The sequence below is a fragment of the Capricornis sumatraensis genome, chromosome 7, assembly GCF_032405125.1.
Source record: "Capricornis sumatraensis isolate serow.1 chromosome 7, serow.2, whole genome shotgun sequence".
Classification (NCBI taxonomy): Eukaryota; Metazoa; Chordata; class Mammalia; order Artiodactyla; family Bovidae; genus Capricornis; species Capricornis sumatraensis.
In genome coordinates this window covers 48284753-48304401 of record NC_091075.1, presented here as the reverse complement: position 1 = coordinate 48304401, position 19649 = coordinate 48284753, and the positions used below count along the sequence as shown (strand labels likewise).

At 38.1% G+C, this 19649-nt stretch overlaps 1 protein-coding gene across 1 annotated transcript in view; it reads right to left on the bottom strand.

Annotated features, from left to right (window-relative positions):
* The window catches only part of RBPJ (recombination signal binding protein for immunoglobulin kappa J region), a 112989-nt gene that overhangs the window by 29823 nt on the left and 63517 nt on the right, over nt 1-19649 (bottom strand). The window contains exon 2 of the mRNA XM_068975724.1: nt 14196-14234. Coding sequence (XP_068831825.1) covers nt 14196-14234 — 39 coding nt within the window. The remainder of the gene's footprint in view (nt 1-14195; nt 14235-19649) is intronic.

The window sequence follows — 19649 nt, the reverse complement described above, 5'->3', positions numbered from 1 at the left end:
GTTTTTCACCAAAGACAAAACCAGAAGAAATTCTCAGGTCATCCAATTTATTATTACATATTCTTAAAATAACAACCCTACAAAACGAAGAAGAAAAGGCTATCATTTATATACAAACTCATAATTACTCTCAATGATGTTACTAAACACGAAGTTTAATAAAGGGTAATTCAAATTAGGGAAAAACAATTAAATTTTGGAAAAAATACAATGTTAACTGTTTTGGGTACAAAGTACTCCAACTATCCATTTATTATGCAAATACTGTATAAAAAGTTCAATGTCTTAACAATATTTATCAATTACTTTGCTAAGCAATACAATAGAATACAAAGAACCCATGGTCTACAACAAAGATCAAACTTTCACTTATCTGAATCAGTAGAACCCTGATTCTAAGATGTTTAACACATGACAAAATTAAAGCAGAAGTGCTTCAAAAACAATCATCAAGAAGCACTTCTAATATACTGAATACTATTTTATTTATAAGTAAAAAGACAAATGTATAAGAGGACAGCTATAGATTAATGAAAAGTGAAGTGAAAGAGTTAGTTGCTCAGTTGTGTCTGAGTCTGCTACCCCACAGACTGCCAGGCTTCTCTGTCCATGGGATTCTCCAGGCAAGACTACTGGAGCGGGTTGCCATTTCCTTCTCCAGGGAATCTTCCCGACCCAGGGATGCAAAGTGCGTCTCAAACATTGCAGGCAGACTCTTTACAGTCTGAGCCACTAAGGAAGCCCATAGAATAGTAGTAAGTTATCAAGGGTGGGGAATTTATACTTGCAGCACTCAGAAACTAAGTGGCCTGGGGCACTTAACCGCATCTAGCTTGGTTTCTGTATCTGGTAATAAGAATAATGCTGACATAATATTGAGTGGTTGTGGATGAATGAGATAATCTAGATGACAGTGTTTATATGTACTGATTCAAGGCAGAAAAGGTAACACTGGAATCTAATAGATTGCGAATTAATCCTTACCACAGGAACAAAGCTCAAAGTCCAGTAAAGACAGTAAAACATATCTGGAAAACAAACTGTAATGAAATACATGGTTCAAATAGAGGCATGACCAAAAGTTTTGCCAAGAGAATGCACTGGTCATAGCAAACACCCTCTTCCAACAACATAAGAGAAGACTACACATGGACATCACCAGATGGTCAACACTGAAATCAGATTGGTTATATTCTTTGCAGCCAAAGATGGGAAAGCTCTCTCTATACAGTCAGCAAAAACAAGATGAGGAGCTGACTGTGGTTCAGATCGTGAACTCCTTATTGCCAAATTCAGACTTAAATTGAAGAAAGTACGGAAAACCACTAGACCATTCAGGTATGACCTAAATCAAATCCCTTATGACTATACAGTAGAAGTGAGAAATCGATTTAAGGGACTAGATCTGATAGATAAGAGTGCCTGGTGAACTATGGACAGAGGTCTGGGACACTGTACAGGAGACAGGGATCAAGACCATCCCCATGGAAATGAAATGCAAAAAAGTAAAATGGCTGTCTGGGGAGGCCTTACAAATAGCTGTGAAGAGAAGTGAAAAGCAAAGGAGAAAAGGAAAGATATAAGCATCTGAATGCAGAGTTCCAAAGAATAGCAAGGAGAGATAAGAAAGCCTTCCTCAACGATCAATGCAAAGATATAGAGGGAAAGAACAGAATGGGAAAGACTAGCGATCTCTTCAAGAAAATTAGAGATACCAAGGGAACATTTCATGCAAAGATGGGCTCGATAAAGGACAGAAATGGTATGGACCTAACAAAGCAGAAGATATTAAGAAAAGCTAGCAAGAATACACAGAAGAACTATACAAAAAAGATCTTCATGACCAAGATAATCACGATGGTGTGATCACTCACCTAGAGCCAGACATCCTGGAATGTGAAGCCAAGTGGGCCTTAGAAAGCATCACTACGAACAAAGCTAGTGGAGGTGATGGAATTCCAGTTGAGCTATTTCAAATCCTGAAAGATGATGCTATCAAAGTGCTGCACTCAATATGCCAGCAAATTTGGAAAACTCAGCAGTGGCCACAGGACTGGAAAAGGTCAGTTTTCATTCCAATCCCAAAGAAAGGCAATGCCAAAGAATGCTCAAACTACCACACAATTGCACTCATCTCACACGCTAGTAAAGTAATGCTCAAAATTCTCCAAGCCAGGCTTCAGCAATACGTGAACCGCGAACTTCCAGATGTTCAAGCTGGTCTTAGAAAAGGCAGAGGAACCAGGGATCAAAGTGCCAACATTCGCTGGATCATCAAAAAAGCAAAAGAGTTCCAGAAAAACATCTATTTCTGCTTTATTGACTGTGCCAAAGACTTTGACTGTGTGGATCACAATAAACTGTGGAAAATTCTGTAAGAGATGGGAATACCAGACCACCTGACCTGCCTCTTGAGAAACCTATATGCAGGTCAGGAAGCAACAGTTAGAACTGGACATGGAACAACAGACTGGTTCCAAATAGGAAAAGGAGTACGTCAAGTCTGTATATTGTCACCCTGCTTATTTAACTTCTATGCAGAGTATATCATGAGAAACGCTGGTCTGGATGAAGCACAAGCTGGAATCAAGATTGCTGGGAGAAATATCAATAACCTCAGATATGCAGATGACACTACCCTTATAGCAGAAAGTGACAAGGAACTAAAAAGCCTCTTGATGAAAGTGCAAGAGGAGAGTGAAAAAGTTGGCCTAAAGTTCAACATTCAGAAAACGAAGATCATGGCATCTGGTCCCATCACTTCATGGGAAATAGAGGTAGAAACAGTGGAAACAGTGTCAGACTTTATTTTTTGGGCTCCAAAATCACTGCAGATGGTGACTGCAGCCATGAAATTAAAAGACGCTTACTCCTTGGAAGAAAAGTTATGACCAACCTAGATAGTATATGCAAAAGCAGAGACATTACTTTGCCAACAAAGGTCCATCTAGTCAAGGCTATGGTTTTTCCTGTGGTCATGTATGGATGTGAGAGTTGAACTGTGAAGAAAGCTGAGCACTGAAGAATTGATGCTTTTGAACTGTGGTATTGGAGAAGACTCTTGAGAGTCCCTTGGATACCAAGGAGACCCAACCAGTCCATTCTGAAGGAGATCAGCCCTGGGATTTCTTTGGAGGGAATGATGCTAAAGCTGAAACTCCAATACTCTGGTCACCTCATGCGAAGAGTTGACTCACTGGAAAAGACTCTGATGCTGGGAGGGATTGGGGGCAGGAGGAGAAGGGGACGACAAAGGATGAGATGGCTGGATGGCATCACCAACTTGATGGATGTGAATTTGGGTAAACTCCAGGAGTTGGTGATGGACAGGGAGGCCTGGCGTGCTGCGACTCATGGGGTCACAAAGAGTCAGATACGACTGAGCGACTGAACTGAACTGATGTTAAGGAGGGCAGAGGTAATAAAGAACCTGATTCGATCTCTGGTCTGGGAAGATCCCACAGGCTGCGGAGTAACCAAGCCCATGTACCACAACTACTGGGCCCTTGCTCTAGAGCCCTTGAGGCACAACCACTGAGTCGTTCTGCAACTACTGAAGCCTATGTGCCCTTGAGACCGCACTCCACAACAAGAGAAGCCACAGTAAAGAGAAGCCTGTGCACTGCAATGAAGAGTAGTCCCCGCTCGCCGCAGCTGGAGAAAAAAGAATGCGCAGCAACAAAGACTAGGCACAGCCAAAAATAATAAATCTTAAAAAAAAAATTAAATAGTAAATATAAACGTTTAAGTTAATTCAAATCCCACCCTATGACAGATGATGATAAAAGCAATAGCAGGTAATAAACTTAAAATACCTAGAAAAAACTTACAATCTTAAAAAAAAAAAATCCATCTCTTTAAAACTGGGAAAAGATCATCATTTAATTTCATCCCAAAGTGAAAGTGTTAGTTGCTCAGTCCTGTCCAACTCTTTGTAACCCCATGGACTGCAGCCCACCAGGCTCCACCCTCCATGGATTTTTCCAGGCAAGAATACTGGAATGGGTTGCCATTTTCTTCTCCAGGGGATCTTCCCAACCCAGGGGTGGAACCTGGGTCTCCCACATTGCAGTGAGATTCTTTACCATCTGAGCCACCGAATCCCATTACCAAAAAAACACGATGCTGTGATTTCCCTGGTGGTCCACTGGCTAAGACTCTGCGACCCCAAACGAGGGGGCTGGAGTTTGATCCCTGGTCACAGAATTAGATCTAACATGCTGCAACTAAGATTTTGCATGCGGGCAACTAACAAAAAGATCCCACATGCAGTAATGAAGATCGAAGATCTCACGAGCTAAAACTAAAGAAACAGACAAACAAAAAAGCGCCATTCTGTGGAATCCAGATTTTCAATGTACACAAAAGGCAACGTAAGATCTTGAGTTTTTTTTTTGTTTTAAAGACATACAATCAATTTTCTTTTTCAGTTAATTCTAGTGGTGAACTAGGGAAAGGACTTCAGAAAGCACAGAGAAAAACTTAAAATAAGGCTGACACACTAATGAAGAGGTAACAGAAGATAGTAGAGGAGAAGACAACATTTAAGCCTTTCGTTTCAGGAGAGGCAAGTGTATAATAAGTTCCATTATATTCGACAAATGTCAACTCTGAAATGCCCCAGAATACCTAGCTAAAAGTATTCAATAGGTTGTTGGAAATAACCACCTGTAGTTCCAGAGAAGGATCTGGGCTGGAAAAGTAGGGATCATTGGTATATAGCTCACAACCAAAGCCATGGAAGTGAATGAAATCTCCCAGATAGGAATGTCAAGCAGAAAATGTATAAAAGGAAATGAAGAAGAACCAGTAAGGGTAGAACTGAAACTGTCTATCAGATGCTAAGGAAGGAGACAACCTCAAAAGAAGGTAACAATCAAGAGTGGGATGCTGCAGAGATGTAAGTCTCTAATTTTAGCAAGAAGTCAGCCACCAGCTAACAAAAAGCCTTACCAATTTTGTAAAATGAGAGTCTGCTATGATGCCTAACAGGTCAGAAGAAGGCCATAGGTACTACTGATATCTGAAAATACTCTCTAGGGAATGGAGAAAGAAGCTGACAATGTAAATGACTGAAAATCTGTACTGAAGGACTGGCTAATGTTGAAATTCATAAATGATAGTGACAATTCCCACCAACATTGCAAGGGAATAGACAGCACATTCTCAAACCTGCTGGGTAGTGGACAAGTGGTGTAGCATGAGGAGGATAAGGATAATACGGGATCTGAGGCACTAGTAAGTCACGTGACTGACCAAAGTGTTCAAGGTAGATAAGGAAACAAAAGCTAAGCCAGAAGGTCAATATCTTGACAAAACTGACACAGAGGTCCAATCACTGGCATAAAATGTGAATAGTTCCAATATACTTGAAAAAAAATTTTTAAGAAGCAATTTCAAATGTATTTCCCCACACTGAATTCTACTTGCATTTTAGTCTCTATTATACCATTTAGCAATTACTTAGTGTGTCAGATGTCAGGGCTTTTTCCTTGTCATCCCAAGCAGTATGCAAGGCCTCTAAGACACACTATTAGGCACATTTTAGAAATGGAGGAACAGTTAAGCAGCTTTCCAAAATGACACTGAAGTCTCAGGATTCAAATTTAGGCAGTCTGGCCCTTGAAGACAAAATTAATATTATTAGATATTTTGCACTGGTTATGAGCCCAGTTTTGGTATAAAACAGGGGTCTGAATCTTAACTCTTATCAATTACTGAGCCTGAGTTTTCTCACCTGTTTTTAAAAAAACTGACATTAATAGCTCATATTCTGAAAAATATTTTAAATTAAGTATCCTCACAAACACAAATACCAAGGGTCAGGAAACTCTACCTATTATTATTATTTTCTTAGAACAGCAGGAGGAAGGGGGCAGGAGGTCGAGGTTGGAAGACTTCCACTTAAGTTTGACAGCAAACTTGAAAGGGACTAGGAGGTAAAGGATCAGGTGTCTCACCTGACTTGCAAGGCGTGGGGTTTTTTGCCAGCATAACAGGTAGGCTACACTTTTATCCATTTTCCCATTAAAGACTTATTGAGAGTCCATTACCTCCCAAGGCACTGGTTATCATGCTAGCTGCTCATACTGGAAGTAACTGTTCACAATGTCTTTGTGACAAAAAAGTACAGATCTCAATATATTTATGATGAATGCAAGATAGCTCCACTTTTCCTTGTCTTTTCCCTTCATATTTATGATAAAAATTCTTGAAAATGCAACTAAAAACTTTAATAACAGTAATTCTGTAATAACAATTTAACAAATAGCTTCTTCAACAAGACAAAATCCAGTTTGTTAATAGAATATCAAACATTAAAATTATGTTATCTGGCAACTGTAGGTTGATAATACTATTTCGTATCTTAAAGAGCCACTAAAAAAAATTAAGGCAATACACTCAAAAGAAACACAATTAAAAAGTAAAGCCCGTGAAGTGATAGCCTATATGCTCTTCACTCAAACAGAGTCGAGTTTCTTCAAATGAACAGGGTTTCAGTTTAGGCACTGTTGACATCCTGGACTAAACAATTCTCTGTTGTGAGGGGGCTGTGCAGTTCACTGGAGTGTGTTTAGCAGTATCTCTAACTTCTACCAATTAGAAGCCAATAGCACCTCTGCTCCATTTGTGACAACCAAAAATGTCTCCTGATACTGCCAAATATCGGAGGGGTGGGGCAATTCACCTGGGCTGAAAATAAGTGGATTAAAGAAAACCAAAATTGTTCCTTCCAACAGTAAGATGAGAAAATCATCCAATGTCTTTTTAAGAAAGAACGAGGGAAATTTTATCATTTGAAAACAATACAGGTGCTATAAGAACCTTACCAGTAGAATTACTACTTTGTATTACTGAATTATTTTTTAAAAAAAACAGTAACAATAAAGCTGAAACTCATAATCTGTTTTAACAGTTACTATTTAACAAGTTTTGAAGTTTATGTATTCTTTATTTCATTCCATAATTCCTTATAAAATATTCATTCTGAATGGAAGCCAATTAAAAATTATTTGAAGAAGGGCATGGAGCAACTATTTTTGAGTTTACTTACTTGAAACACATTTAGCTTAAATGTTTAGAAAAACAGAAATTTTAATCAATATTTTTACTAACATGAAATCATGGCAAATGCCATTATAATTTGACATGGTTAAACCATCACTTTGTCAACCCTCCGACTCTTTTTTCCTTTATAAATGTGTACTTCTCTTATATCGCAAGCAAAATTCAAAAAAGAATGTCCTTAATGGTCCTAACTCCCCTAATCGTCTGAAAATAGAACCCTTACTTCCTGACCACATTCAGTTAAGCTGCCATTACTGCACCAAAGGGTGCATAAGTGATTTAAACCGTGTGTGTGTGTGTGTGTGTGTGTCTCAAAAGGGTGTATAAGTGATTTAAACCATGCGCAAGTGTGTGTGTGTGTGTCTCAAAAGGGTGTATAAGTGATTTAAACCATGCGCGCGCGCGTGTGTGTCTGTGTGTGTGTGTGTGTGTGTGCGTGTGTGTGTGTTGGGGGCTCGGGATTGTGGGGAAGGCATTTGAGCTGGGAACTAACCATAGCCAATCCCAAATACTCAAGAAGAAAGTTGTCCCACAAAGATGCAAGGTCTAAACTGTCACCCTTACCAGCGGGATCAGTCTCTGTACACCTCAAATTGGATTTTTGTCACTTGTAAAATCCAAATAATAAAGGTTCCAACATGACCTGTCTGCTGGTAAAGAAACTTATTTTTGTTGCATTAAGCAATTCCACACATAACACCCAACACCTGCAAACATTCCAGAGAGCTGCAGAGTATAGTTTGAGAAAAACTGGGAGGCCTGGCATGCTGCAGTCCATGGAGTCACAAAGAGTCGGACATAATGAGCAACTGAACTGAACTGACTACAGGCCACAGAAAACCACACCAGTTGTTTCTGTATCTCAGTACAAAACCTAATCCACAGTCAAGTAAAGTCAGTTATACCTGTGATCCACACTAAGGGGACTATTTTCAAGAGAGTGGGATGCCCTTGAGAGTTAGCATTCTACCATATGTATTCATCTATATATCCAGAAGATGTAGTATTTTTAAAAAGTGAAGTGCTAAACAGTACATAGTATTAACTACACTTAATCAAAAATATTAACTCTGTATCAGTAAAATAGTATTTTTAGAACACTAACTAAAAGATCATCCTCTAAATGACAACATATTTCATAAACTACTGCTTAATTTGGAAGACAGGGATTAGAATAGGGTAGGTTTAAAAGATTATTTTTTTGAAGAAAGAAACTCTGAATTACACTGTCCAACCTCCATACACTCCCAGAGATACAGAATTCCTTATCATTCTGCATAAAGGATTTCTTTAGCACTTCTTAAAGCTCAGGCCTGTTTATGATTGATTCCTTTTCAGTTTCTTATGTCGGAAACTGTCTTTGTTTCTGCCTTTGCTGGGACTAGAATTCTAGGTTGCCATATTTTCCCCCCTTGAGAACTTAAATACTCTTGTTCCACTGTCCTCTTCTTCCTAGCAAGGTTTCAGATGAAAAACCTCTGTCATGCTATCTTTGTTCCTCTGTATATAATGTATCATTTTTCTCTGTTCCATTTAATATTTTCTCTTTATCACTGAGGTTAAGCAGTCTAGTCAAGGCTATGGTTTTTCCAGTGGTCATGTATGGATGTGAGGGTTGGACTATAAAGAAAGCTGAGCACGGAAGAATTGTTGCTTTTGAACTGTGGTGTTGGAGAAGACTCTTGAGAGTCTCTTGGAATGCAAGGAGATCCAATCAGTCCATCCTAAAGGAGATCAGTCCTGGGTGTTCATTGGAAGGACTGATGTTGAAGCTGAAACTCCAATACTTTGGCCACCTGATGTGAAGAGCTGACTCATTTGAAAAGACCCTGATGCTGGGAAAGACTGAGGGCAGGAGAAGGGGACGACAGAGGATGAGATGGTTGGATGGCATCACCGACTCGATGGACATGGATTTGGGTAAACTCTGGGAGCTGGCAATGGACAGGAAGGCCTGGCATGCTGCGGTTCATGGGGTTGCAAAGAGTCGGACACAACTGAGCGACTGAACTGAACTAAGCAGTTTGATGATGAGGTGTTTCCAGGAAAAAAAAGTAATAGTTTTTGCACTTGGGGTTCACTGAGTTTTAGAACTGTTATTTTATAGTTTTCACCAAAGTTAGAAAATTTTCACTCATTATCTCTTGCAGCCCACTCCAGTACTCTTGCCTGGAAAATCCCATGGATGGAGGAGCTTGGCAAGCTACAGTCGATGGGGTCGCAAAGAGTCGGACATGACTGAGCAACTTTACTTTCTGTTTCTTTCTTCCCCTTCAATGACTTCAATTTGAAAATAAAATACAGTTCACTAATGATATTTTTCAGACATTTTTTCTGTGTGCTTCACTTTGGATAGCTTCCATTGGTATGCCTTCAAGTTTACTAATCTTCTTTTTCAATAGCATGTATCTGTGATTAATACTACACGTGTATTTTTTCATTTAAATAGTTTAGTTTTCATCTCTACAAATGTGAATTGGGTCTTCTCTTTCTTTTAATCTTCCATGTCCTTTATTTAACTTCCAATCTCTCTTTCAGCTTAGGGATCTGCAATTATAGCCTATAGGCCAAATGCAACCTACCATCTATATCTACAGTAGAAATAAAGTTATACTTCAGTATACAGTAATATCCATTCATTTAGACATTGTTTCTGGCTACTTTTGTACTACAACAAAGTTAGTTACAACAGAGGCTGTTCAGGCCACAAAAACAAAAATATTTACCATTTTATCCTTTGACAAAAATTTTGTACAGTCCTGATCTTAGCTTCTTAAACATAAAGAAGACAAATATAATTAACAGTCTTAATGCCATTTTCTATCATCTGTGTCATTTCTGAGTTGGTTTTAATTGACTGGTTTTTCTCATTATGAATCATTTTCCTACATTTTTTATTTTTACCATATGTTAAGATACAATGAATTTTACCATCTTTCTGAGTGCTTCATATTTTTCCATTCTTTAAATATTCTCTAGCTTTGTTCTAGTTCTAAATTAAGTTATTTAGAAAATGTTTGATCCTTTCAAACTTGCTTAAGGTTTTAAGGTGGAACCAGAGCAGCATTTAGTCTAGGCCAAGTTGGCTTAAAGCTCAACATTCAGAAAACGAAAATCATGGCATCTGGTCCCATTACTTCATGGAAAATAGATGGGGAAACAGTGGAAACAGTGTCAGACTTTATTTTGGGGGGCTCCAAAATCACTGTAGATGGTGATTGCAGCCATGAAATTAAAAGACGCTTACTCCTTGGAAGAAAAGTTATGACCAACCTAGATAGTATATTCAAAAGCAGAGACATTACTTTGCCGACTAAGGTCTGTCTAGTCAAGGCTATGATTTTTCCAGTAGTCATGTATGGATGTGAGAGTTGGACTGTGAAGGAGGCTGAGCACTGAAGAATTGATGCTTTTGAACTGTGGTGTTGGAGAAGACTCTTGAGAGTCCCTTGGACTGCAAGGAGATCCAACCAGTCCATTCTGAAGGAGATCAGCCCTGGGATTTCTTTGGAAGGAATGATGCTAAAGCTGAAACTCCAGTACTTTGGCCACATCATGTGAAAAGTTGACTCACAGGAAAAGTCTTTGATGCTGGGAAGGACTGGGGGCAGGAGGAGAAGGGGACAACAGAGGATGAGATGGCTGGATGGTATCACAGACCCGATGGACTCGAGTCTGAGTGAACTCCGGGAGTTGGTGATGGACAGGGAGGCCTGGCGTGCTGCAATTCAGGGGGTCGCAAAGAGTCGGACACGACTGAGCGACTGAACTGAACTGAACTAATTTTGTACCACTGAAACAAAACTCTTCTGAATACTCTAGTTGATACACTGTGAATTATGAGATATTTTCCCCACTTTGACTACTGGCAACAGGCACAATTCATAGAATTGAGAGAGCTCTAGGAATTCTTTTTCCTCTAATTCTTTAGGTTTATCTTCCCCCAGCCTTGGGTAGTTTACTCACACAGGTTTTGTTCACTACTCAGCTCAAGACTAGAGAGAGGACCCCCTAAAGATCTCTGACACTCTGCATAGCTCTTTCCTCTCCAGTCCTCTGCCCAAAGAATTCTGACCACTTTAATTAGCCTCCTTACATTCCCAGTTCATCTCCACAACTCAAGGTGCTTACCAGACTCAACCTGGATTCCCCTTCCTATATCATATACTGGAAACTTTCTCCAGGCACTAAGCTGGGGCTCACCCTATTTGTCTCCTGTCTCTCAAGGGTCACTGTCCTTTCTTGCCTGCCATCCAATATCTTGAAAACTGCTGTTTCATATATTTTGTCCAGGTTTTTAGTTGTTCCAAGCTGAAGAGTAATTCCAGTCCCTGTTACTCCATCTTGGCCAGAAGCAGAAGTCCTAAAAGCTACTAAAATTTTCTAACCAGGGAAAACTGCTTAAAGGGTAAATGGAAAGCCATGATAAAGTAGATGGGACCTAATTATATCATTGAATACACTTAAGGAAAGGAAAACCTCCTTTCCTTATATTATTACCATTTCTTATATTATTTATAACATTTATACATTTTGCTGATTGCTATTTTTATGGAGTTAACTAATTTATTCATCAAAATATATCTTATTGTTAGGAGTCACTCAAATCTATTGCTGCTGGTAATGAAATGAAAATAGTTATCTAGGGTGGCTCAGAGGATAAAGCGTCTGCCTGCAATGCAGGAGACCCAGGTTCGATCCCTGGGTTGGGAAGATTCCCTGGAGAAGGAAATGGCCACCCACTCCAGTGTTCTTGCCTGAAGAATCCTATGGACAGAGGAGCCTGAGCGGGCTACAGTCCACGGGGTTGCAAAGAGTCGGACATGACTGAGTGGCATCACTTCAATATTATTTATCTAATAAATTTTAAATTTCAAAATGCCTATTAGGTGAATTAAACAAATTCCAGTTAGAATTTCTTCAAGATATATAAAAACAAGTAGTTGACAATATGTTTACATGGACCTGTGAGGTAAGTTACATTTTCCCAACCCACCTAATCTGAAATATGGCTTAAAATATTTTTAAATTTTGAGTTTTAGACATAAAGTTACAACAGTAGTACAAACAATTCCTAGTCTCCATTTCCCTCAGACTAGCAAATGTTAACATTTTACCATATTTGTATATTAAACACTTTTAAAACCATTTAAGAGCACATTATAGACATAAAACCACTTTACCAAAAAACGTGTGTTTATTGCCAAGAAACACTGTCTTATACAATCACATGCAATTATGACTGATACAATACTTCCACAATAGATTTTTATTCAGATGTTTCCAACTATCCCTCTAATATCCTTTATTTGGGGGTGGAAGTGTGAAGTAACGTTGAGAAACTCTGAACTCAGGCCAAATCAGGATAGCCTCCATTTTGTTTGTTATTTTAATTAAGCTGAACTGGAACATGAACACACCACTCATTTACATATTGTCTATGGATGATTTGGGGACACAAGAACAGAGCTGAAAAATCACAACAAACTCAGTGTGACCCAAAGAGCCTAACACTTTCATTATCTGATCCATTAGAGAAAATGTTTGGCAACTCCAACCTTAGAGCACAAGAAAAATTTGTTCCTGATCCAGTTTAGTTAAATCTGTCATGTGTAACCTAGCTGTTGTGACCTCTGGGGTTCCTTTACTTTGGTACTCTGCAGTCTTTATTCTTCATAATCTTAAACATTTTGAAGAGTAAATGCTGTTTACTTTATAGGATGTCCTTCCATCTGTGTCTGTCTGACAGTTTCCTTAAGCTTAGATTTCAGCTTATGCAATTTTGGCAAGAATCACACCAAAGCTATACCGTGATTCTTCATGATGCATGTGGAATTTATTTGTCCATTATTGGTGATGTTAATTTAGAACACTTGATTAAGGTGGGTTCTGTCAGATTCCCTCACTGTCCTGTTACTGTTGTTCTCTTTATAGCTGACACATGCTTTGTGAGATGCGCTTGGACACTGCAAGCAAGCTCTGTTTCTCATCAGACGTTAAGCAGTGGCTTAGACATCGCTGATGGCGCTGCCCGAAACAATCACTGTAGTGGCTGCCACTGTGTGGTGTAAGCTTCACCGTGTCTTCTGCGTTTATTAGGCGGAATTCTTCTGTAAAGGGAAGCTATCGCCTTTCCTCCACTTATTTAATTATTTAACTCAGCGTAGACTTCTAAACTGTCGTTTTATTTTGTGGGTTTTAATCTATTATTGTCATTATTTACTTTGATGACCAAAGTGTCCATGATTTGGCTAAAAGAAGCCTCTTCAAACTGGCTCCCTTTGTGTGTCCTTCTGGCAGGTCCCCATCATTCTTTGCGTGAAACAGCTTTTTTAATACTGGCAACAACGTGGAAATGACCCAAATAGCCATGTGTGTGAATTAAATAAAGATTGGTCGGAAGACAATGAAAAATTATGAAGACACTGAAGAGAGCAAGGTAGAAGATCTACAGTTAACAGAACAATGCTGAGAGTATGATGCTAGGCTTTAGAAAGAAAGAAAAAAGACACGTCTCTGTTCATACATGCATACAATTTTCTATAAAGATATTAACAAGGCAGGGTAGCATTATCTCCAGGACTATAGCAGTGGAACTGAGCATCTTACTTTTTATTTTACAATCACTGGCTATCAGAAATTTTAAAAAATATTTTCAAGACTAACACTTTTAAATTTAACATGCAATTAAAATGCACACTGTACAAATTATATAATTAGAACAGTATAATATTTATAGTCTCATTAAAATGTATAAAATCTGTTCTAAAATTCTTTCTAAAAACATTTAAGTATCTTTCAAGTCCCAGGTGTAATCAACAAATTCTGACTGGCTAATGAAACTAGACAAAGAAAACTATCCTTATGCTGTAGTCCTTGTTACATTAACTATATAATACTCAATATTAACTCTTTAAAGGTTTCATTTTCCCTTTGAACTGTATCATCTTATCTTGCTTTATGTAGGAGAGAAAAGGGGGTGATACAAGGAAGGGAAGATGGAAATAGGCTTATGATCTAGATACCATTATGTGAGTAACTTCTTTTCAATAAAACCTAAGTTTCCAAAATGACAGGATATAACACTTTCATAAAACGTTTGGGTAAAAGACTAATATAATGCTTACCTAGTGAGTCGTTTAGGTGGAGGCCGCTCACCAAATTTTCTAGAAGAAATAAGAAAAAAATAAATAAATAGGCTATATGACATACTCCACAACATTTTAGACACCATGAAACCTCCTTTATGACTTATACTTCAACACTACTAAAGGCCACTGTAAAAAGAAATCCTCCAGTAAATACCAACACTCAGTAGTAACAAAATACAGAGTTTAAAATTGTTTCTAAACAAAACGACAGACCCTAGGTAGGACTGACACATCCACACACTGAGTGTGTATTACACTGATTAGGCAACCCACTCCAGAGTTCTTGCCTGGAGAATCCCAGGGACGGCGGAGACTGACAGGCTGCCGTCTATGGGGTCACAAAGAGTCGGACACGACTGAAGTGACTTAGCAGCAGCAGCAGCAGTTACTTCCCAGAGACACTTTGCTAAAACACCTAACAAAAGATGATCTTCCAGTCTCACATAATCTGCAGCATTCAAAAAATTCCTCATAGCCCAAGGGGGTGTAGATCTCACAGATGTTTACCATGTGGCAAGCATTATGTTATACCCTTTGCTAACCCTTTTTAACCATTATAAAATAATTCTGGAAGGCACATTTTAAAGATGTAGAAAGCAACTTGCCCAATGTCACAAAGTGAGCTAAGTGGCAGGCAAAGTTAAGATTTAAGCCTAGATGTTGACTAATTAATTAGTTCATAATATATGGCCCTTCAAAAAGAAATATGCTAAATATTCTAGCATAGAACCACAGAAAGACAGTACCTTGTTTGGGAGAGGGCAAAGAGAAAAAGCACAAGCAAAGATTAGCACAATTTAGGCTGGAATTAGAATACAGCATGGGTGGTAAGAGAGACTCCAAGAGTAAATTAGCTGAGTTCAAATCTTATGATTTAGTGTTTATTTCCCGTGCAGCCCTGAAGTTATCTGACCCTCTATCTAGTTCAGTTTCCTTCCTCATCTGCAAAACTGACAAAGTGGTTGTACTGACCTCAAGGAGTTGCTGAAAGATTAAAAGTGCTAACTAATATACAGAAGACACACAGAACACCTGAAACACTTGGAATTATTAATTATTAGTAAATGTTAGTAATTATTACTGTTTTCTAGTTATAAAAGTTAAGCCAAAACAACTAACAATATTAAGTGTGATATTAATAAAGATAAACAAGTTTAAGAGGAAGAAGGAACTACTCCTTATGTGATGACTTGTCTCCTCTGAAATAAAAAACGAGGTCTTCTGAAAGACAGGGCAGAGGCACACAGCACTTGAAGAAAAAAGATCAATAGAATTTTTCTTTCTTTTTAAAGCCACACTGCAGTTATAAATAGGTTAAGTGACTTGTTCATAACGGGTTATAGGTTTGAGGAGCCTAATTTGACTTGAGTTCTCTACTCTATTTGCGGTATTTTACACAATTATTAAATTGATGACAAAAGTCTTAGAATCCCATGTAGTTCATTCTGTTGAGTAATTTAACATTCTATGACACTGTTTATGAACTTGGCTTATAAGAAATTGCCCTTGAATATTTTGGTATTTCAGTTAACCCTAAAATACTGAAAAGTGGCTTTAAATGAAATAGCACCCCAAAATGAGTAAAGAATCCCAAGTTTTTGTCAGAAGGATTAACAGTAAGTAATCCTCTTTGATTTCTATAAACACAATAACTTAGTAATATCAACAAGGCTGCTGAAGGACAAAGGTTTTTAAACACTGAACTACTGGTTAATCTATGATGTGAATTCCAACTATGGAATTAAAGGCAAAAATCTATTCCTGAAACTTTCCACAGGAAAGATTTTCTTTCAATTTTTGAGGCTGATTAAATTTGCCATTGCAGCATATGATTAAAATTTAAAAGTGCCTCACTAGGTTAGATTTAGTATATTTTACAAAACCCCAAAAGTTTAAGACAATCTTTAAATTACTTCTTTGCATATATATATTTAAGAAGAGTCACACTTTATAAAGAGAAGCAAAGAATATAGAGAGAATCTAAGAGCTTAAAATGGTGAAAATTTTAGAGAGACACAGCTAACTAATGAGATGAAACTTTTCAGTTAGAATCACGATACTAATCATACTAGCTAATAACTCTGACCATCGCACATCCTTTGGAATCTAACACATAATTTAACATAGGTCTATTATATAACTAATAAGATCCACTGCTCTCAAAATTCAAAAGCAAACTTTGTTTTCTGGTACTCTGAAATGCTTTAAAAATCAGATTAAGTCAACTGAATGTTGATTCAAATGTCTGTCTACATTCTTTTCTGGAACTGCCCATTCAGTGAAGTCAACAATCATATGTTGCTTGTGCAACATCACTCCTGCCCCCAGAGAAAACATGAAAAAGAGATTTGCCTGCTGAGCTTGAACAGTATTTCAAAATGATGCACTGTTCTATCTGAGTGCTATCTGAAGGTTAGAAATCTTATAAATGACAGTAAGATTAAATCACTTCTTCAGTGTATAATAAAGCATCTCCAGTAAGTGTCTGTAAACTCAATCCTCTAATGCATATGCCATCACACTTCTACTGATCTCATTAAATGTAATGGTTACTGTATCTAATAGAATGGGAGAAGGGTAATAAAATGGGTCTCCTGAAGATAGAAAGCCTAGAGATAAACCCATGCACCTATGGGTACCTTACTTTTGACAAAGGAGGCAAGAATATACAATATGACAACGACAGTCTCTTCAATAAGTGATGCTGGGAAAACTGGACAGCTACATGTAAAAGAATGAAATTAGAATGACACTTCCTAACACCATATGCTGAGACAAACTCAAATGGATACAAGATGTCAATGAAAGGCAAGAAACTATAAAGCCCTTAGAGGAAAACAGGCAGAACACTTGATGACATAAATCGCAGCAAGACACTCTATGACCCACCTCCTAGAATAATGGAAATAAATATAAATAAATAAACAAGTGAGACCTACTTAAACTTAATAGCTTTTGCACAGCAAAGCAAACTATAAACAAGGTGAAAAGACAACCCTCAGAATGGAGAATATAACAGCAAATGAAACAACTGACAAAGGATTAATTTCCAAAAATATACAAGCAGTCCATACAACTCAATATTCCAAAAACAAACAACCCAATCAAAAAGAGAGCAAAAGACCTAAACAGACATTTCTCCAAAAGAGACATACAGATGGCTAATAAATATATGAAAAGATGTTCAGCACTGCTCATTAGAGAAATACAAATCAAAACTACAGTGAGATATCCCCTCACAAGAGACAGAATGGCCATCATCAAAAAATCTACAAACAATAAATGCTGGAGAGGGTGTAGAGAAAAGGTAACCCTCTTGCACTGTTGGTGGGAATATATATTCAGTCACTATGGAAATTCCTTAGAAAACTAGGAATAAAACCACCATATGACCCAGCAATCCCACAACTAGGCACATAACCTGAGCGAAAAAGACATGTATCCCGATGTTCCCTGCAGCACTATTTACGATAGCTAGGACATGGAAGCAACCTAGATGTCCACTGACAGATGAATGGAGAAAGGAGCTGTGGTACATATACAGGATAGAATATACTCAGCCATAAAAAGGAATGCATTTGAGTCAGTTCTAATGAGGTAGATGAACCTAGAGCCTATTATACAGAATCAAAGTCAGAAAGAAAATTAAGCACTGTGTTTCGACACATAAATATGGAATCTAGAAAGATGGTACCTATGAAACTACTTGCAGGACGCAATGGAGACACAGAGAACAGACTCATATGGACAAAGGCGGTGGGGAGGGAGGTGGGGTGGGGCATGGAGACAGCAACACAGAAACAGATATACTATCATACGTAGAACAGGCAGCCAACTGGAATTTGCTGCGTGACTCCGGGAACGCAAATGAGGGCTCTGTAACAACCCAGAGGATTGGGATGCAGAGCAAGGCGGCCGAAAGGTTCAGAGAGAGAAAGGTATACATAGGTATACCTATGGCTGATTTATGTTGATCTATGGCAGAAACCAATACAATATTTTAGAGCAATTATCCTTCGATTAAAAATAAGTAAATTTAATCATTGAAAAGAAAAGGGTTTTCTGAGAAAATTCATAAAAGTGTTTAGTAGGTTCGCAATGCATAACTCTGAAGCTCACAACTGAACTAGATTCTAATTATTTAGTTAAATTCATAGATCTACATATTTAAAACTGTCAACTTATACCAAGATACTATATGCACCCTATACTTATCAAGAGCCACTTTCCTCTACTGATCTACATAACACTTCAGGAATTATCTTCTGCAGAAAGAAGGCCCATCTTTGAACATGAGTGAGTCAAGAAAACTCATGATATAGTATTTATATTATACAATCAAAATAACCAGTTTTCAGCAGAAATGACAAGTCAGATAACAATTACTCAGAGACTGATTATAATTTAAAGATTAAGTCCTATTCCTCCCTTTTGCAGTAGGGAGTAGGGACACTACAAAATTTTTATCTTTACTTCTAGTCTATTTTTAAAACAAGATGTCTACTGACATGTGTTGACAACTGAAAACCAGAAATAAATCGGATCAATCAAGTTTAGACCACTCTTCTGTAAGACACTTTCATAAGATGTGCAGTCAATTCAGTTCAGTTCAGTTGCTCAGTCGTGTCCAACTCTTTGAAACCCCATGAATCACAGCACGCCAGGCCTCCCTGTCCATCACCAACTCCCGGAGTTCACTCAGACTCACGGCCATCGAGTCAGTGATGCCATCCAGCCATCTCATCCTCTGTCGTCCCCTTCTCCTCCTGCCCCCAATCCCTCCCAGCATCAGAGTCTTTTCCAATGAGTCAACTCTTCGCATGAGGTGGCCAAAGTACTGGAGTTTCAGCTTTAGCATCATTCCTTCCAAAGAAATCCCAGGGCTGATCTCCTTCAGAATGGACTGGTTGGATCTCCTTGCAGTCCAAGGGACTCTCAAGAGTCTTCTCCAACACCACAGTTCAAAAGTTTCAGCTTAGGGAAAATATTATTTTAACTGTATCTGTTTTCATACACCTGGCAGTGCTGAAGATTTTTCAAAAGTTTCCATCAATCACTAAATATACTTCCTACCTATACAAGGTTCCCACATATCCTCCAATCCATTAGAATTTTCAAGTAAGTAAAAGAGTTGAACTTTGCATACTTTACTTCTTTTTTGCTCAGGGTGGACATGTAATATTGTTTCCCCCACAACAGATACATTTCTTCTATATTAACCAATCTGTTAAGGAAGTACATGATCACAAACGTATTGAGGATAAACATGATGAAGTTATCAAAACTTCACCATCTTAACACCTTTTCTAGCTAACAGATGCTTCACAAGAGAAAAATCAAGTCAAAAACCAAAAGGTTGAGCTATGGAAAGAAAAGAAAAAACTTTGAATATAGAACAATTTAGTAATTACACTGCTAGGATACTGTCTA